The following is a 22,382-nucleotide window of genomic DNA, read 5'->3' as shown; positions in this document are numbered from 1 at the left end:
TTTGAAAGTCTGCGTTGAGATTTGGAAGAAGTTATGATTTTTACAAGGTTAAAATTCAGATTGTCGAGTCTCAAATCGGGACTTTCAAAAGTCGTCAGACTTCCAGAAGGCTCAAATTGAGACTCGAAAATTTCTATTTGATCCTTTCAAAAGTTTCTATTGAAGATCTTTGAGATCTCAAAATAAGGATTTTTTTTGGGTGAGAATTTTTCGAATTGGAGAAAATGAGGTTTTTATAAATTCAAAGAACGTGCAACTTTCAATGAAGGCAGAGGACTCAGTACCCAGCTAGATGATTTCCCGATTGATAAAACTTCGGGCAAAGCTATTTTTCTTTTATATAGTATGCAAGATGAAGTGAACTTCTTGAAATGGAAAGCTTTTTCTCGATCATTTCGAAAACGAACAATTAGGAAAAGAACTTTTGTTATTGAAAATTATTGAGGCAATTTTTACGACGTCTGATTTTTGTATTGCATTAAATGATGGGATATCTTGAGAATGAACATTGGATTCTCATGAGTTTCTCGTTTATTAGAAAGTTAGATCAACTGTAATTTGAATCATAAAATCTATCTGGGCCTTGAATCGTACTGAAGGAACGACTACCTTGAATGCAAGAAGTTTTTGATCAAGTATAATCCTGATGCTTTTTGCCGGCAGCCAAATAACAATTGTTACACTCAGTGAACTATACAAACAGAAAAGGCTTTAGTTTATAGAGAAAATCTCCGAATTTGTGAATCCTCTTCTACTAAAATTCACACTGATAGAAGGATTAAGTTGCTGTTAACGAGGCTTCTTAACTATCAACACGATTCATTAATATTTAACGAATGGCATTAATAATTAAGACGCCTCGTTAATACTAATTCACTTGTTCCACATTTTCTATCAGTGAACAGGTAAAAAACTTCGAAAATAACTGAAATTTCTACTTATTTTAAGAAGTTTTCCAAGAAAATCAACAACAACGTTCTTATTTTCAGTAATTTTCACTCAAACCTAACATGATTGTGATCAAATTGAGACACATTTCCGTTTATTAAAAAAGAAACTTGATTCTGCAATTCATAAGTTTTGAGTTGGCAAGATGCGAATCTTGAGGTTCTTGAACAAAAATCAACCAGATTATCAAATTAAAAGCAATCGTTCTAAAATTATATAATGGTTCAATTATCCTTTGAATGTCCTGCGTCAATCGATATCGACGAGTGAAAAAATTTATTAATTTCTCCAAATATGGCGCTCGTGATTTGGCGAGTCACTTCGCACCGTACTCAGTTGAACTGGTTCTCTTGCTTCCCGACCTTTACGGTGCACGATTCGTTTACTCATTACTCTTTCTATTTATCCATTTAATTGTATTTGGAAGCATTGAGCAAATGATATTTATTTATTCATTTCACATAATAGGTTCTCCCGTTAAGATGTAAGGAATATGAATTGTTATATACAAATTGCGTAATATTAAAAATACAAAATAAGAATCTATTTGGGTACAAAAGTAACAAAAAAGAACTAGAATATTGTGCCCTCCTCATTTGGAATATTCAAATAAATAATTAATGTAAATTATATAATGTTCAATTCATCTTATTTCACGAAATATTAATCACCCAAATAAACACAAAATATTACAATTAATAATATTTCTCAATTTTGAATGAATCTACTAATGTTCAATAATTTTTAATCCTTCAACATTTAAAACATATCACGTGAAACTTCGACTCAATTAATGTTCAATTCCGGAATTTTATCTTTTTTGAATATTCTTCCTTGCAAAAAGCAGAGGTTTTCAATTAAAAAAAATCAGTGGTTCTTGATGTAAAAATCTTTTTTACTCGAAATAGCTACACTTTTTTAACTGAATTTTTGGAAGTTTCCCTTCTAAAATAATAAGTTGAGTGTCCAGTTCCTTATTCTCAGTAATGCCTCCTCTTAGGAACTTTCCTCCTTGTGATACATCAATCAAAAAATCGACGGCTCAGTAACAGACAAGTGTAAGTGCTATTGGTAATACGGATACCCTAGTCTGTTATTAAGGTGTCAAAATGTTCCTTCTGGATGTAGTAAAAATAAAAAAACTCAGAAATCCGCTGAAGAGATCCTAACAGACAACCTCAAACCTCTCACGAAACATAAGAACCAAATGTTCCCCTGCAATAAAAGAATAAGTCCGCGTAGTTGCATTAAATCCGCAGATTTCCCATATTGGCTCACCCAACCACGTGTTACCTTTCTGCCCTGCTCCTCGCGCATTCAACCGTATCCGCCTACGAAATATCACGTTGAAATAACCCAGCTTAGATGATAACATACGCGGTTACGAAATACACCTGGATTATGTGATTCCCCTCCCCATCAACTTTGCATTTCGTGTAACTAAGTTTCCTCTCGATCCCCCTCATCTCCTCTAAAAGGCCCATACCCTTCAGTAATACGTGGTTTGTACCCTTCTTTACATTTTACACCGTATCCTATGTTATAACGGTCCTTAGAAAAGTGTACACTGGATATATTCCTGGTGGTCACGTACCTACGCCTGGATTATGAATCCTTCTTTGCTATCAGACAAGAACAAACGCTTCGTGAATTTATGGAGGGAGGGCTCTGGTTCTACATGAGCCCCGAGTACACCAGCAAACATCGTGTGCGCTTTATTCGATTCTTTTTGGATTATTGAGAACACAATTCTCATTACACGGAGAGAAAAGTCAGGCAATTCTTTGTGGGAAAATTCGAGTAACAACTCTAGTAAGCATAAAAAAATTACCTCGTTTCACGGTTTGAAAAGTCTTGAAATAAGATTTTAAAAAACTTGATTAGAAGGCTGAAAGTATAAAGTAAAAACATTTTAAACCTTCATGTATGAAAAAATTTAATAGAATAACTTAGCGAATTTGCTGGGAAATTCTATTTAAATTCTCTAACAATTCTATTGGAATTCTATTAAAATTCTAGGGAATTCTCGGTAACATTCCATTTTTTTGCGCTTATTCTATGAGATATTCGATGGAAAAAGTCAATAGTTTTCGATTTTTTGATATGAATATTCTCTTGGAATTTTTTCTATGAGAATACTTGACTTTGAAACCTGAGGGATACAAAATATTGCAAATTTCTTAGACGTGATCAAATTAAATTAACTTAAATGGGTATTTTTTGCCAATTTAATTTAAGTTGGAGGCCATTTTTTTATTGCAGGACTTCCATTTCAGTACTGTCCCCCCTTAAGACTTTGAAAAGTTTTAAGTTCACAAGTTGAATGAAGATTGTTTTATCACGCAGACAAATATTATTTTCTTTGAAATTATTGGTTGATAATTCCGTTGAGCATTATTTATTTATTTGTTTCACGTACTGCATGTATTGTATGTATTTGGCTCGTGCCGCAAGCCACCCACAAATTTTCCACTTGCGGGAATGGCAATAAAATACAGGTTCCCATCGGAAAAAGAAAATTGGTATTGCTGGAACAATGCTATAAATGCTGATAGCATCTTAGGAGGCTCGAGGTCATTGTCATACCTATAGATTCCCACGTAATCCATGGAACAAAGTGTACTGGACGGGAATGCGTTTGTACGTTACGTTGAATTACCCTCGCTCACGTACTTTTATTGAACCGTTGGTACTCCAGTTCCTGTTATATATTCAATGTGTTTACACCATACATTTCGATAAGTACTTCACGCACTGTTGGCTGGCACGGTTGAGCTGGAATTGTGGTAAGAATTGCTGAGGAAGAGAATAATATCATGGAAGTAATCGAGATTGCAAGCGCGTTCGTAGATTCGGTCGAGCGCTGATTGTGAAGATACAGAGGGTATATAAGATGGTGATATATATAGTATAGGAGAAGTTCTTCAAGTTTTTGTTCATGCTTGCAAGCATCGTACAATTAAGATTTGATGGATGTGAAATTTCGGTTAAATTTGAGAGTGCAAAAGGTTCTAATTATTTATTTGAGACAGGAAAGAGTTGCAATTGACAAACTTCATCAAAACTTCTCCAGATGAAATCGTTGATCAAGTATTAATGAACGTGAAGTATAGATAAGCCTCGATCAATAATAGACAACTTCATAATGAAGTTCTTAGAAGAAATTGTGCATCAAGTAAGGGAAACTGTCTGAAGATATTCGGTCAGAAATCCTATTTGGCTGAATCATTTCTGGGGGCTTAATTCGAAATTCAGATCAAGGCTGTTGTATTGAGATCTTTTATATAGTAGAGTCTGAACTAGATGCGCATTCTATGATGCTTGGATTTTCTGGATATGTAATCCAGGGTCATTATCTCGATCTATGTGAAGACTTGTTTTGACTCGTTTGTTATTAAATTGAGATTCCATGGACATGAACGACGATTTGAATCACTTGAAGTTTTATGATGTCTTCTTGGACCAAAAGGATTGACCAGGCATTAATGATCCTGAAGTGCAAATAAGCCTGGATTAGTGATAGTGTACCTTGTGATGAAGTTCTAAGCAGAGAGTAAATCAACTTCCAAAGTCTTAGCTAACGACTGACGAAGCCTTTTTGAAGATGCTAGGTCAGGAATCTGATTTGACACAAGCTTGAATGATTTATGCAGATATATTATTAAATCCGGATTAAGGATATTGTATGTAGATCCTTCACATAGTATAGAGCTAACGAGGTGCACATTTCATGATGCTTGGGCGGTTTAAACATGTGATCCGGGTCATTGTCTTGCTGTGATCTGCTCTGTTCTTACCCGGCACGTTATATCATCTTCACTTGCATACAGGCACCGTGGCCATGCATGAAGAGATTCTGATGATACTCAGAAGGGGAGGAGGAAGAGCAGGGGAACATGTGAGGACAAGAACAAGTGGCCACGCGACTCTGTGAACAGCCTCCTCTTCCACTTCGCTATATGATTGACCGTTCGACCGTGATTGCTTGAGGCTCACCGGGGTGACAGGGCGTATTATTCATGGCTAATGGGACAAGATGCGGAAGCTACGTGAGCCGGGATATCCACCGGCCCCAATATATTGTTCAAATTGAAGTGCGCTTGTCAGCCGGGGGGAAGAAAAGGTTGGAATTATTGGGTGAGGGTGGTGAGACGGTGATGATGATGGCAATGGGTTGACGATTTCTTTTCAAGATTGATGCTCCTTTGGAGGGAGCTCATTTTTCATCCTTGGAGTTTGATGAATTAAGGGCTTCCTTCGGATCATTAGGAGATTACTGTAGACTCGGTGGCATTTCATCGTAGCTTTTTGCCGGATTGACTTGTCTGGAACGGGAGCGTTTGTTGGTGGTCTAGGATTTTCTTGGGAAATCAACTGGACGGCGAATGACGTCTGATTAAAATTATCTAGAAGGAAGTGATAGCTTTCATTAGACATCTATTTTTTTCCACTTTGACTTTGTCAACAAGAAGAAAATCCATGTTACTTTCGGTGAGAATTTTAAGAATTTTTTATGTACAAATTTAGAAAAAAAAAACATTGTTAAAAATTATTCACTTGTAATTTCTGGTATACTTCTTCGAAATTTTGATCACATTATAGTTCGACTGAAATTTTACGTAATTCCGTAATTGAAAATTCTTAATTCTATAAAATATCAGTGAAAACGGTAAATTTTAGTTCGATTATTTCATGAAAATTAATCTAAATCTAGACAATTTAGGTTAACATATTCCTGAATTGTCCATGCATTGAAAATTCATCATAATTTGCCACTGAATATTCATGTTTTTATTGTTTTTATGTTTTATTACAAAAATTCAAATAGAATTTAAATTGAGAAATTTTCGTCTTTCTGTTGCTCCAAAACTTGGAACTTCATTAAATTTTCCGGGAAATGTGAAAATTCATAATTTTCTACCCCCTAAATGGAATTCAATGTCACTCTCCTGAAAATTACTACTAAAATTTTCCATGAAATTTCATTACAATTTTACCTCAAATCTCTAAAGTTATTTGCAATTTATAAAGTAGCAAAATGTTACTAACGTGCTCGTAAACTTTGGAAAAAGAACAATACAGACTTACCGAAATTTAAGGCTGTAGAAAATTATGAATCAGAAGCTTCAAAAGATTGATAATGAATTTCATATTTCACATAATCGATAATCATTCGTCATCCAAACAATGGTGCCAGCAAATATACTATAACTGATGCTGGATGAGTAGGGAAAATGGAAACCTATCGATCACTATAATCTTTTGTTATGATGGTCCGAAATCGAGAGAATAATGTGTGGGAACAGACAAGTGTGATAAGTTCATGCGTGTGTTGAAAGCGTTGCGTGCCAAATTTGCAAGTGTTGAAACCGTAAAGCTTTGAATTTACACATGCTGAATTTGTCTGTTGAAATTGCCATATATTATTTAGATCAGTACCCCGTGATTCCTAATCGACATCGGTTTTTTTAAATTAGTAAACAGCTTGTGATAAAAAAATGAACTGAAAATACTTTCATTCATCTTGAACAGCATAATTTTTATCAGATTTTTCAGAAAATGTTATTTATTTTCTTTTTTTATCCTACTTTAGTAGAAATTATACTAAAATGAGGTAAATTTTGCGGAATACCCGGACGAAAAATAAAATAATTTTTTGCAGTTGGAACACAGTAATTTTTATAATGAGAAAAGTTTACACGGAGAGAAATTTTCAAAAAAAATTCGAGTGCGAATACTGGAAAAGATCACAATCGACCGTCTGTGAAAATTTTTAGTGTTGTTAATGTTAAATTTCTAGGGCTTTCTGGTAAACTTTTGGGGATTTCAGTGACAAATTCATTTAAGTACAGGAAAAAGAAATATTGACGTGCTATCCAATAAAATTTCCACTGCTAGCACTAGAATTTTTTCCTCACCGTCACTTTGCGCCCTTTATCCCGGGGTATTTTTCTCACGCACGAATTTCTCTGCATGTACTGCTGAACATAGTCAAAATTGAGATTCAGTATAGTAGAAAGTGGTAGTGTTATGTCAAAGTTAGGTAAAGAAATTATAAAAATTGAATTTAACCCTAACATAAACTGGATCCCTGATGATGAACGGAATCAAAAAGAAAAGAAAATTATTGACTACTAGAAATTCCCGGTAAACTTGAAAAATTATTAATTAAAAAGGAAGAAAAAAAAACTATTCACTCACCTCCAAGAATAAATAAACAAAGGAATATTTTCAAGGAAGAGAAAAGGTTTTAAAAATGAAAAGAATTTAGTTTTTACTAAAATGATTCTTACGAATCTGTATTTTAAAAATGAGTTCAAAATTTGATAGAAATTACATTTTTTTAAGAACTTACAGTAACTGCAAATACTGCTAATCCAAATTGGTTAAAATGCCGCACACACTAAATCCACTCTAACAATTTGCTTCTTCACACAAACTGATTTTACAATTAAACAAATTTAGGCAAAACTAAAAGTATAATTCGAAAGAAACACTTTAAAACAAAATTTTAATTTTAAATGAATAAAAGTCCAACAGACTTATAAAAGAATCATACAAGATTCTGGACAAAAGAATCAAAGGTTCTTAAAAGAAATCGCCCAATGGGTCGATATTAAAATTCCACTTTGGGAATTGTAAAGGAACTAACTAGACACCCCGAAGTGCAGATAGTTTTATCAACTACACTAAGGGTGTGCCCTTGCACTCATTTGGAGGGAAGACTCAAGGGACCAATTACGTTTGGCCTTGGCCCGGAGTTTTCCCTCTCCACACACATGAGTCCCAATGTTTCAGAGGTACTCCACCCTCTTCCACATTAGCACTGGAAAATTACGTTGAGGTGTGGGCGGACTTTTCCAACCCCAACTAACCAATGAGAATCGTTTCAGGAGTCCCATATTGTCCCTCCACGATCTCGTCATTAATTGAATTAATTAAAATTATTCTAATTTAAATCTATAACATTATTTACTTAAAGTTTTCAAACGTTTGAAAAAGTTCAATTAATCTTATTGAATAATTATTATTTGACAATACAAAATTCTCTCAATTGAGAATTTTGGAAAATCAAATATTCACATTAAACGTGAATACGATGTTTCGAAGAAGAAATAGTTTGAATGAACGATATTTGAGAGAATTGAGAAATTAAAACATTTGATTTTATCAAAACTGGTAATTAAAAATAATTCTCTTTTTAATGAGAAAGACTTTATTCAAAATTTACTAAAAATAATTATTCTCAATTAACTCAAATGTCAAGTGAATTTTAACTTAACATATTTCGCTACAATTATTTAAAGAGACGAAAAGAATTAATTTAAAATTGAAAAGAAAATGTTTATAAAAATGCATTCCTAACGACCGAACGAACACGTGTTCTTTGGCCGCTGAAACTTCCTGTTTATCTTTCTTATCANGAGTGTTCTTTGGCCGTTGAAACTTCCCGTTTATCTTTCTTATCATGAGAAAAACCTCATGTCGATAATAGCTAAGGATTTGGAAGTTTGAACTAAACCCTCTAAACTTTGACCGGCGACGTGCAGACGGCTGTATGTCGTAAAACTATGAGAAAATATCGCTAAGGATAAATACTCGAAAAGAATTAGTCGGCGTATATTTTTTGAAACTGAAATTATTCTATTTATTTTTCCCAGGATGTGAACTGAAAATTGTGTACTGAAGATAATTAGTTTTGTGCAGCTGCACTTTTGGACTATGAGAAAAATATACAAGTCCGAGAGAAAAATTATTTGTTGAAGATAGGAGAAACATCTGGTGATTGCCAGATGATATTTAATTCATTTAAAAATAAAACTAATTATTATTATTTTTCATCGGACGTCACAGTAGCATAAAAATGAGATTTAATTTGTCACGAGTCAAAATTCAGTTAAAAATAATCAAATTTTCAAGTTTCTAGATATAATCCTCACTTACTATGTTCACATGGTAATTTTTACTTTCATAGTTGCTCCGTGTACAACGGGAAAATGCATCTGTTGTCCTACATTTTTACTCGTTTTCAGAATAAAAAAAAACTGGTCGAAAATGCACTATGCTAGACATTTTTGAACATCTCAAGATTTTTGTTTATTTTGTACGGCCTCCGAGTTCCTTTTTGGGTCCCACTCTGCACTCTATCCAAGAAACCACAGAAAACCCAGGAAATCACAGGAAACCCGTGCCGGTACAGGTGGTTACTCTATTAGCGACCCCCCACTTGCCGGAGCCTCAGCTTGGAAAATTCGGTTGCACTTGGGATCGAACTCGCAACCTCAAGATTTTTATATGAGACTGAATCTAGCCGCCACCCGCCTGAGTGGAAATTCAAATTAGAATAGAATAAGAGATTGACCAGTGAAAACTGATTTTGATCAATTTTGGATCAGAAATGTAACGCTTGTTTGGGTCCATGCCTGGTCAGAATTCTAGGATTCGATCTTCCTGAACAGTACCGGATCCGATACGGATCAAGACGAGATTTGACTGATCAGAATAGGATCACAATTCACTCCGCCACAATCAATACAGATACTCCATTCAGAATCTCATCAGATCCTGATCCGAAAGTCTAATCAATAAATTCTGACCAGTATTGAACCTAAAACTAATGTAGATCCAAGCTAACTGAGTGAAATTTCCACTCGGGCGTTCCAACCGCAAATGTATACTTTTTGATGGGGAGTGTAGGATATGGTTCAACCGTATCTAGAAGATATTGAAATAGAAACACTGAACAAAAATTAATTAATCATGAGATTGGACATTTTCAATTCGAAAATGTGCCTTAGGGCCTCCTGGATTTTTTATCTCTCTATATTATAAAAATCCAAGTCAACATCTGGTGATAAAAATTTGGTACTTGAAATTAAGGCTCCAAAATTAAGGGTCACAAAGGTCATTGAAAATTCTCAGATCGAGGGTCACAAGGGTTACAAGTGGAGTAAGCAGGGGGCGTAGCCCCCTAGTTAAGATTAATGATAAAACAAAGTAGCAGAATGTGCATTGATATTTTACGGCTATACTTTACACGGTTTCAGCCCTCGGGCTTCTACACACATAAAACTTAATGGGTATGGGTGTACTATAACCATATAAGTTTGCACTAAACACGACATAAGGAAAAGCAAGTGAAAAACCCCATTTCGTTTCCATCCGATTTCCCCTCGAATGCGAGAAAATCTTACTTTTCTGATATTGCAAGGCATAATCCATCACACTGAGAAAAGAATACAGGGTACGTGCAAAATATTGTCGAGGTCTTTCATGTGACAACCACTATAATCATTGTATATGGTAGAGAAAAAAATGTTGAGCTCCAGAAAAACTTGATTGTTGAGGACATTATTTTCCGAAAAAAAGGAATCATATTTTTTTCTCAGCGCATAAAAGATTTGATTGTACCCAACGGAACCGGAATTTCTCTATAGCTTTCACATGCCACCCGCGAATTTTGGCTTAGCTCCCTTCTCTCACAGAAAACCAATCGCTGAACAACAAAAACGATATTTTAATAACAAATTTTCCATTTATTTCGACCATTTTTTTAATAACTTTTATATTTTTTTCCCACATATTTCAAACCTTCTTTTATTTTTCTAGCTTGTCTTTTGGATAATTGGAAAATAATTAATATGGATAGGAAAAGTAACAACGTCGTGCCGTTTGAGGTACAAGTTGGCAACACCGATTCACTCAGCTGTTGTATTGCTTCTCATAGCGAAATGTATCATCATAACTCCATCCGTATTTGCCGCGCTTGCCCCTCCACGATTTCTAACCTCGACGTTGTCGCTTTTCCAAGTTGCGCACGCAAAATTCCTATTTTTCATGAGTTTTCTAATTATTCCTTCTAAACAATTCTCCTAGGATACTTGGATTATTATTTTTTATATTCCTCCACGAAAGCTCCACCCAAGTCCGAAATTTCAAGAAAATGGCGACTTATTTTCTATTTTTAATATTTTTTTTCCGGAATTCCCATAAGACACCGTGCTAAAATGCATTTATTAGAAAAATTCCTGTGTTTCACTCATTCTCCTAGGCTATCTGGGATTTTGCATACATTGTTGAAAATTTTTATCTGAAATTTCCGATACATTTTTTGGAAATTTTTATCGAATTTAATTACCATTGAAATTTCAAGGACTTTCGTCATTGAAAATTCAGAATTTCGTGGAAAAATCAAAGAGAACTGTAAATTTCAGTTCCATTTTTGCCTGAAAATGAATAGAAAACCAGAAAATTCCGGTAAATATATTCTTGAATTTTCAGGACAGTGACACTGAAAAATCATGAAATTTCAGATTTCACTGAAAATTCAATGTAATTTGGCACTGAATAGTAATATTAGATTGGAAATTCACATCAATTAAGGAATTTTCGTCTTTATGCTGCTTAAAATTCTGGAATTGTACTGAATTTTCAGTGAAATCTGAAATTTCATGATTTTTTTCCCCTAAATTGCATTCAGTGTTACTGTCTTGAAAATTAGTAGTCAATTGCCCATGAAATTTCAGTTTTTTTCCAACCGTGTAGGGTTTTTGAAAAAATTAAACAATGTATTTTAAAAAATCATTAATTTGTTGACTTTTTTTACCTCCCCTAACTCCGCCATAAATACCTTAAATTTTTTCCAATGACTGAAATAATTCAGATTTGGAAATGCTCTCGCGCGTCTCCTGTCTTCAGTAACTACAAGTGATCCCCATGCAAAGTGATAAATTTTTCATGGAGTTCCGTCTGTTATAAAGCCTTCCAACTTTATTACGAAATTCTCAAATCCCCCGGGGGTTATTGAGCCATCGTTCAACATGTATCCAGTTAAACTCTGTATATATCTTCAGGAAGTCGGCAAGTCACCTCGGGAATACGCTCGATGGAGAAGTGGGGGGAGGGGGAATACGTTGTTACACGTAAGAGGATATCTCGCAGCGACACAAGAAAATTGACGAGCGCGAGAGCGAAGTGCGAATCGCATTTGCCGGGCTGTCGGATTTCAGCCGTAGGATACGAACGGATACGGAAGTCTGGGGGGATGGCGATGAAAGCGAGAGGAGGCTCATAGAAAAAGCTGAGGTGATGCACTTGTCGGCAATTTGAGGCTCTCCAAAGGCGTGATAGAATTTTTTTTGGTGCGGAGAAGGAAATTGGAGAGACTCAAAAAACTTATGAGCAGTGGGAGTAAATTTCATTGGCGATTTGAAATGCAATTTTAGGCTTTCAGAATTTTTGGAATCATAACAAATTTATGTATATACAGAATTTCACCAGAAATGTATTTCACCCCAAAAAAAATAAGGTTTCCGAAAGTTTAAACAAATTCAATCATTTGTTTATAAACAAGGAATCTTTAAAAAAAAATGACGCTGAATATTCATGATTTTTTCAAAAAAATTTCACGCAATTTAATTGACAAATTTGATGATTGAAAGTGGTGAAATTTATTATAGTGTCGGATATCCCTAAAGTCTTGATCAAATTTCGCAGTATACTCAAAACCGAGTCAGTGCGTTGTAAGGTAGTAATAAAATAAGTATAAAATTAAAGTCCACGGAATTAACTTTGATATAATAGCCCCATCTATTACGTAGTTAACTTTCCCTAAAAGTTCTCTTGTTGATGGAAGGTTAAGCTCATGACTTGGATTTTCCCTCCATTGTCTGTTATTTTGTACGACCCCTTTGAAGAGAATCACCACATAACAATGAAAAGACCTGCAACCGTGACGATTATGCGTTGTTCTATCTGGTTTACAAAATAAAAGATTCCATCTGATCATGAGAATCTTTCCACCTTTTATCGTTGAACCTCTTCAGTTTTTCCACAGCTTTTGTGTGACACAATCGATATCTCTCCACAATAGACCTTTATTCACAATTTGTCAACAGACTGACATTTCTAAGAGTTCATTATATTCCTTTGTTACAGGGCTTGGACAATGTGAGCTCAGCAACCCTGCGGCCCTTCAACTCTGACATAAACACACCCAGGATCGACAGCTATCGATTCTCAATGGCGAATCTAGAAGGTAAGTTTCCATCCACATGATTTATATAATGCAAACTGAATGGGCACAAAGAAAACAGTTTCGAGTTTCCAGTAAAAATATCTGAATTTCAAAATTCTGCCGCAGAGAGAAAGAATTATAATTTTCATTTTGTGAAAATTGTTTTTGTCATTAGGCCCGATAAACTGGGATTCTAACCTCATTTCGCTCGGTCAGTGCACAGTTTTCAGGCCCAATGAGAGAAAATATTGTATGTCATACGGCGATAAAAGTATTACCTGACAAATGTGATTATAAGGTCACATTCGTTAGATAATATTTTTATCGCCTAATGATATAATATAATATTTAATCACTGAATCCCGCTAACTGTTACCTATCATTCTGTTTTGCGGCCAATAGATGGCGATTAGCAGCCATGAACTTGATAAAGACAAACAGCGGACTTTAGGTTGCGTTTTGACGCTCCTAGGCGCTTCGCCCCCCCCCCCCCCCCCCGGGCCCCCCCCCCNCCCCTGGACCCCGCTTCTGGGCCCCCTTCCACCTTCCTTTAGCAGAACTTCGTGATAAGAAATAGATGATGTCATTCGGCTTATCGGCCTTATGACATAATCTACTGTTTTCTCTAAAAATCGGACAAAAAAGTTTTCATTCTCAATAAGTTTTACTTAAATCTACACAAAGAAAAAAATCACACGAAAAATTGCTGTGCAATCTCTAGGTAATCGGAGAGCGAAATTGTATTCCACAATTTTTATTTGAAACCAAGGAAAAAAGATGAGACGAAGGATAAATTTTTCCCTTCAAAACGTAATTTTTCACAAATGAGCAGTAAGATCTGCCAGGGTGTTAGTGAAAAAGTACAAGGAAGACGAATAAATTTTACCACATCTTCAGCGAATTTTTACGGCACACCGTTTATTAATTTTTACTGGATTTCTATTGTAATTTTTCATTGCTTTTTTTCTCCATGTTGTATGATTGAGGCACATTTTCTCTCACTTTGAAGAAATCTTAATTTTGAAATTCGAAACTTATGGGTTCTTAAATTGAGAACCTTCTCGTTCTTGAATTGATGACTTCTCTAGTTTTTAAATTAATCTACTTATTATGAATCCTTTGTTATCGAAAGTATATTACCTAGGATCTGGACTCTGTTAAGGATGTTGATCCAAAATCGCAAGTATTAAAAAAAAATTGATTTTTTTTCAACTGAGAGATGCAATTATTCTCTTTATCTGGATAAAAATTTCAATCCACCAACCCACGTTTATTATTTAGAAATGGACTGAACAGAATGCACCAAACGCATGCGCTAACATGTGCTTATATGGGATAGACCCTTTCAAAGATTTCCTCTTTTTACGCGGATACCCCAAATTTTTCTCTGGCCATTCGATTCAGTATAGTTTTACACATTACCTTCTATTTTATTTTTATTTTTAGAGTCTTCTAGTAGAAGAATTATAAATTTCAACATAAATCCCATAAGGGCCCGTGTATAAAGAAAAATTTGTTTATTTATTTCTGGCGAGACTATTGCCATTATTTTTTTTTTAAATCAAAAGAAGTTAGTTTCATATGTTCTGCTATCAGCCTAAAAAATATAGAATTTTCCTTGAACACGAAAAAATGAGATTTCCTGAAAATGGCTAAACATCCTTAATGTTGATTTAATGTTAAATTATTCCTGAATTTCGTCCCTTCTGAATATTTCCGCATTAAAACCGCCAAGTTTCTGACTTAAGAAACTCAACGATTCCTGATTTAAGAACTTTTCTCACTTTAAATCAATAGACATTTGATATTGAATTTTTGGGACTTCTGTTCTGAAATTAAGTAACCAGATTTTTTATTCTCAATGCAATGCCTTCTGAAACCGTAAATTCCTTGAAACCAGTAAATTCGTTCTGGAAACTAGAAACTATTCTTCTCTGTGCACATGATCGACATAATGCGAACTAAATGAAGGGAATAGAGAGAGAGAGATAAAAAAATCCAGCGTCCCTTATTCCTTTATTGAGGTCAAATGGTTGTCCTTCACCCTCTTAACAATAAACCGGGTCTCTCCGAGCGTCGATGACACGAAAAAACCATTCCCCCTTTTGGCTAATGCATACTGACGAGGCGATCTCCCCTCTTCTCGGATAGACACCCTTCATTTTTGTCTGCTCGTAGCAATTGAACTGGAAGGCGCCACCAACTTTGACCGGTTTCCGGCGATCACTCAATGCGTTTTTTACGCTGCTGTACCCTATTTTTGCTGTCCTCGTACTGGCATTTAGCTGATTCGTAGATATTTTATGGAAGAATCGATCGTCCAATTCGTATCTGACAAATGTGCTCCAGTTAATTTCTTAGAGCCATTTCAGAGATAAGTCCGGAAACTTTTTATGGAGAGAATTTCGGAAAAATTTCCAACACTCAAAATCTTTTCTCGCAAGCATCAGAAAATTTGCTGTTCTGATAATAACAACTTTTATCTCTGGACGGCAAACATTATTCAACAGGTGCGCAATTTTTCCTCAACTGAAAGTATTAAAAATTATTCATTAGAGATTATTAAGGGTAAATATTAATTCCTGCATATTTGGTATTGAAAAACCATATTCACATCATGACGTAGTTTCTCGAAAGTTGTGTCACCTGATTCCACGTCATTTAATCCTCGAAAATTAATCCTGAACAAATTAGTCCTAGTCAAAAAATCCTTTAAAAGTGATCCTAGTCAATTTGATCTTGGTCAAAAAATCCTGAAAACAGTGATCCTAAGCAATTTAATCCTGAAAAAAAATCCTATACAAATAATCCCAGTGCAAAAAAATTAGTAACAAAATTTTACGCAAAAAAATCGAAAAATATGGGGAAAACAATGTGACGTAAAATACTCAACAAATTACAATCATTTATTTATGAAACGTAAACATGCAGACATGGCGCTGATATCGAACCCTGAAAAATATTGCAAGCCCTCAAATCTCAAAACAAACATGCACTCATGAAATATTAAAATAATTGTACAAATCGTATCGTCAAACTTAATTAACAACAAAACAAATATGAAAAACCAATTACGTCATAAAAAAAAGTTGTGTTCAGACAACTTAAATTGTTGAAAGCAACACGTGCACAATTCAGTAATTAATATTATAAGCGATTCCCATGAGATACTTTAAGATATTATTTCTGTCATGACTTTTAACAACATTCAGTAGTTTAACATCAAATTTTCTATACAGCGTCACACAAATATGTTCGGTATTTACACACAAATTAGACATGAATTAATTTCCTGGAAAAATTAAAATGAGAGGAAAAAGAACAATCGTCAGTTACAAAAAACAATTGCTACTAGTTCTAGAATACAATTTCTCTCAATTGAAAGCGGAAATTCAAAATATTTAACACCGAGTTATCATTATTTTTTTAAATTGATAGCAATATAATCATTAAAAAAATCTCAGGATCAAATCATCCTGGATTATTTTGATCAGGATTATACTGTATCAGGATTAATTTAAGTAGGATGATTTTGCAGGATTAAATTGTCGCGGATCATTTTCACCAGGATTATATGACGTGATAACATATCACACACATATCGAACGGAATATTGCTAATATATCTTGAATATATCGGAAATATCCCTATAAAGCCTGTCACACCCTTGACTAAGCCTATCCATCTAGTTCGTCTATTCTGACGTCCTATAGGTGCGCGGGAGCGCGCCGTCAGACTAGTCATGTATGAAAGTCACAATGAAAATGTTTTGATATTCAGAAACATGTCAGTGATTTTTAGGAATTTATCCCCAATTATTTTTTCACCAATTTTGAGTGACGTTATCATTAATTTCTAGTGATATCGTCACTAATTTTCAGAGTAATATCATTAATTGTCAGGCACCCACACGTATGAAAAAATCGTATAGAAAGTTTCTATACGATTTGCGAATAGAATTTCTATAGGTTTTTCGTATATGATATTCGGATATTTCTATACAAAAATTCCCTATACGGATTATTTCTATACAAATTCGTGTAGAAATTCGTATAGAAATGAACCGTATAGGAAATTTTCGTATAGAAATATCCGAATATCATATACGAAAAACCTATAGAAATGCTATACACAGTCCGTATAGAAAGATTCTATACGATTTTTTCCTACGTGCACCTTTAATGCTTAAGAAATCTATCACCAAATTACAGTGATAAAAATCACTTATGATCAGGGGCATTCCAGTCAGTGTCAAGTATCACTAATAATTGGTGATAGATTTATGAAAATCAATGACATGTCCCTGAAAATAAAAATTTATTTGTCTGTAGAGAGTGGGACAAAATAGAGCCTCCTTAATGTAAAGAGTTTTCATTGTTCTAAGTGATAAAAAAATACTAACTCTTGTCAGGAATAAGAATTTATTTAATTATTTATATATATAAATTATTTATATAAGAATTTATTTATTTATTTATCTAATTGTCAGAAATAAGAATAAGACCTATTCACTGCATTTCATACCAATATGAGTTGAATGGTGTGTTTCATTCAAATACACGTGAACGACTGACTCTCGCTACATTGCTTGCTCTAATATTATTCGCATCGTAACCGACCGACAAACTTGCGGAAACAAAACGTAAACAGTAGCTTCCGAAATTTGAATTCAAAATACCTCACATTAAGGGGTAACGGAAGGCCAGCATTTCTTTGAAATTTTCAAACAAATTACCTGCTCAAAGGTATTAGTATTAGTATTTTTTGAACCCAAAGCACATTGACCTTCGTCATCGCCTCCTGGAGATTAATGTCCTTTGATTTGTAAAAATATCGATAACATTGGGCAGGAAATTTGTTGAAAAATTTGTAAAATTGACCGCATTCTGTTACCCCTTAAGGCGTTTTCTTAGCCTCCAAAGTGAGACCCAGTTCATCCAAATTTTATTATCAACTGATCTGTTAAAGACTCAAAGATCTTCATCTCGCATTATCCTCTACTCAGCATTCAAAAGCCCGAAAAAATGATGAAGCTATTTCCATCGTACCGATTCCCCCAAGATAACCCCATTATTATACCCTATAACCTCAAAGTCATAAATACAAGTGGTGTGATCGTTACCGACTGAGTTCACGATATCCCTTCGATGCATAAAAAAGTCACCAGCTTGTAACACGCCCCAAAGCTTGTACATATCTCGATACACCTTTCGATTTCTCCCTCAATACCAAAAGAACTCCATACATCCACTTTTTCATTCTATTGTAGGGTTCGACTTGCGTCTGTCGAGAGCTGAGTGAATCGCCCCTAGGGGATTATGGCGTCGATTGTACTCAAGCACCTCGGCACCTTATCTAGAATCTCACTTCGGCCATGACTCTCTCCTTTATGTGTACCTGCATTACACGTTTATTTATAAACAAGAATACCGTCGGATTTCACGTCTGCATCGATGGAATTTATACGCGACATTTTGCCTCGTCGATATTCCGCGGAGCTTCTCAACCCTCTTCACTGATAGAAAGGATTAGTTATTGTTAACTAATGGATTTGGTTGGAGACGAGGGTCTATTCGGTCTCACCAAATGTTCATTCGTTAATAGTTAACGAATGCATATTTGAGGTGCCTTGTTTGACTCGACTTTCACCTTTCAAGTGAACCATTCGTTAACTATTAACGAATATTTATTTGGCCATATTCAACTCTACCATTCGTTAATAGTTAACGAGTCTCGTTTGGAATAAATGAATTATTCTATCAGTGTTTTCGAGTTGATGCTCCCGAGTCGAAAAATTTGGTCGTTTTTTGGCTCGATGCAGTCAGTTGAAGACCTGAAATTAAATACCGCGACCAAAAACCGACCATCTTGATCAAGTTTTTGACTTAGAGTAGATCTACCCTTCGGCCGAGCTACGCTGTACTTTTGGATATTTTCAGTTTTTAAATTTTTTAACTAAATCGCATGGAAAAAATTTGAACAAATTCATGCCCAGTCAGTATTATCTAAATTAAATTTCGCAAAATATTGATATTTTTTCAAACATTTCCCTCTTATGAATAAATAAGAAAACTTGTTTGCAAAACGGTGGATTATTTTTTATGAGGTGTCAAAAAATTATTGATTTTTTCACATCTCATGAAAAAAAATTCAGATTTTAATCTTTGATTACAATGGAAATGTTGATTTTCACATAAGACACGGGGTTAAATCCTGATTTTTAAACATTTTTTCTTTGAAAAACCAAAACGATAATTAAATTGAGAAAAAAAAATAGAATTCCGAATCTAATCGAGTTTTCTGCAAATTTTGCAGTTTTTAATAATCTTTAAATTTACCGTAAGGCTAGAACTACTTCAAAGAGAATAGGTGAATAGGCCAAATACCGACTGAAATGCACTTACTGTTCATCAAATTCTTCTAAGTTCTTCATCGTTCTTGCTATCATCTAATTGAAATCATCGAAAAAAAAACTAGTTTTATTCTATGGAATCTAAAGAACATTTTTGATCAATGAAGAAATGAAACCTCCGGATAGAGTCTGTAAAACGGACCAGGCAAAACGGACCAGGCGGGCAAAGCAGACTGCAGAGCAAAACGGACCCCTAGAGCAAAACGGACCACTAACAGAAAATTGGTAATGTTTGTAAAATTCAAAGTCATTTGTGGTTTGAGGTGATTAGCAAATCTGTTGCGACTCAATGACACTTTTTATCTATAAAACCCCTATGACGGTTACGATCCAAGAAACTCACTTTTAATTCAACACATTCAGTGTTTCAGATTTGAAGGACAGAAAAAAACAAAAATTACCAATTTTCTCTCAGTGGTCCGTTTTGCCCTACCTTCCCCTACTGAATTGATCTAATTAGTAGATTACACACCTCGGCCAGTAAAGTAAGGAATGTCTCAGATCACATGTTTGTCGACCTCGGCTTTGCCTCGGCCAACAATTACATGTGATCTGAGGCTTTCTTATTTACTGGCCAAGGTGTGTATACTATTTTTCTGCTCGACGCAGCCGGAAAGTGGCAACTTCGTTTGGCGCCGCGGCTAGGAAGTTGACGCTTTCCGGCCGGAGGGCAGAAAAATAAATTTTTTAACTCGGGCTTTGTGTGATTATTGTCCACGGTTTGGCGTTCTATTTTGCTCTCGGTGATTCCTGCTTCCGATGGCGGACAGCTTGCTGCGAGTCTCTGGCGCTCTCATGCGTATTTATTCGATGACTGCGAGTCTGGGAGATAAGGAGAGTGGAATGAGTACACAGTGACTTCATCATTTGCTCATATTTCCGGATTTCCTCGTGGAATCAATTGATCTTTTATTCGGTGGTTCATGAAGCCAGACTGATTCAGTAGCGAAGAGGGAAGTATCTACGGATCTCGGAGGGGACACCGAGAAAAAGCTGTAGAGAAAATCATATGACAAAGTGGATACATGAGGCGAAATGCCTTTTCGGGAATTTTCACGCAAAATCACGAAAAAATGTGAAGAGAAGAAATTTTATGGCTCGAAATTTTTACGATTTTAGTACCGTTATGCTGGAAGCCACAAACTTTTTTACTCCGTAAATTTTTTCCTGTTTTTCACACAGTAATTTAGAATGAGACGGAATGCGCTTGGATACAACTGCCAAATCCTTTTTTCTCCGTGTATTTTTCTTGAAATTTACTTAAACCTCTCGTGTTTTCGCTACACGGAGAAAAAAGTTGGAGAAAAATGATCAAACAAGTTAAGTAATCACGGGGAAACCTCAATTTCCACTACTTTTTCCACCTTAAATAGGAAAAGAAGAAGAAAAGTGCGAGATTAATAGTGAATTTTACTCCGTTGATCCGGGAAAATTTACTAAACGTGATGGCGATTTGTACCGAAACTAAAATTTACCCTGCATCCCATCAAAAATTATCCCAGTGAACATGAATCATTCCTCCAATTTTTTGTATAATTTTTCTGTAACAGAATAATTTTTACCGAACTCCCCGAGTGGAAATTCTGTTCAGGTCTCGATCAGAAACTGATCAAGTCCGATCCGAAATTCTGATCAGGCATGTTACGCCTCCACCTTATGTTTTTCCACTAAGGTCGTTTGGTAAAAATTCACTTCGGACCGTCCCCATGATCTTCAGACGGGAACAAAACAAACAATCCCCTGCCGATGTGGGAAATATTACTAAACAGGAGGATAATTTTTGCATCCATAATAGATTCGTAGTATTTTGTACCGAGAAAATCGCAAGATATCCCCTAAAAACCAGTATTTTTTCACTGAATTACCTTTCGCTCCACGATTATCATTCGTATAGTAAAATTGTCCCGATTTTCGAGGTACTTTTTACCCAATTTTTCTCTCCGCCTACGTATTCTACCTCAATTTTTCTCCATACGTCAGAAGACTTCACTTTTCCAATATCTCAACAACTAATCCAGGAAAAAAGATTTGACTGTAGCAGACGGAAGCGGAAATTTGCCTGGATTTCTATCCCAATTTACAAAAGTTGTACGAACACAACCTTTCCGAAAATTTAGTTGTTGTTCATTTGGTTTTGCTTCAAAGCGCCCGGAAGCACCCCAAAAAAAATTTACTCAGAGTTGACGTTAAATCCACCTCAAATCTGGAACTGCTTCCCGAGACGCGCCAAAACCCCTGATGTCTGACATCTTTCAGCAAAAACCCGGCGACGTTAACGTAGCACAGGGATGAGAGGCGACGTATTCGATTACACGGCTCGCTCGGCCTTCCACCGGACCCGCTAGCTAACCCTATGTACGCTTTTCATCCCAACTTACATGATACATAACCGTTGCTCCTCTTTACACAACCCAACACCGAGAGATTTAATCAATCATGTACTTCTTGGTGCAACGTGGATTGAAATAACTCGGTACTATAAAATCCTCGCCTTGAGGGGGACTCAAGTGTCGGCTGCAGCCGCCGTTGGGGCATTCCTGAGATAAGCACCGTTGAATTCTGCGGCTTATTAACGATCCCAGAGGGTTATTATAAGTTTTTTTACAAGTTGAGTAGCCACTTATTTCTGCCCTTAGGAGTAAAAAAAAAACATTTTGGCTATTCAAAATGGAGATTAAGTCATCAAGATCTCTCAGTCAATGGTCGTGAGAACAATCTCAAAGTTTTGAAACTCTTAACAATGTTAAACTTTAAGTAAATTAGACGTTCTATTTTGATGTTATGGAAGTAGAGTAGACGCGATTGTTTTGATAGAAAATAGCCCCTCTTAGTGATGCACTTGTTCATTTTCTGCGAAATTTTTGGCTAAACTTTTTTATACACGAGTTCGAAGGCGCACTCCGTACGCCTGACAATTTCATAGAGTTTATATGATTCATCACGTTACTATTTAAATTGATTGGAATCAATATGTTCTTTCACGTATGCGAATTTCTATAGTATTAC

At 35.3% G+C, this 22,382-nt stretch overlaps 1 protein-coding gene across 1 annotated transcript in view; it reads left to right on the top strand.

Annotated features, from left to right (window-relative positions):
* Positions 1-22,382, top strand: part of LOC107039967 (amyloid beta A4 precursor protein-binding family B member 1-interacting protein) — a 304,909-nt gene that overhangs the window by 241,624 nt on the left and 40,903 nt on the right. The window contains exon 4 of the mRNA XM_015259847.2: positions 12,886-12,985. Within this exon, the coding sequence (XP_015115333.1) occupies positions 12,886-12,985 (100 nt within the window). The remainder of the gene's footprint in view (positions 1-12,885; positions 12,986-22,382) is intronic.

This window comes from Diachasma alloeum, unplaced genomic scaffold (assembly GCF_001412515.2).
Source record: "Diachasma alloeum isolate Michigan unplaced genomic scaffold, Dall2.0 Dall_scaffold_00313, whole genome shotgun sequence".
In the NCBI taxonomy this organism is placed as follows: Eukaryota; Metazoa; Arthropoda; class Insecta; order Hymenoptera; family Braconidae; genus Diachasma; species Diachasma alloeum.
The sequence above is the reverse complement of the archived record's forward strand: the minus strand, read 5'-3'. Positions and strand labels throughout refer to the sequence as shown.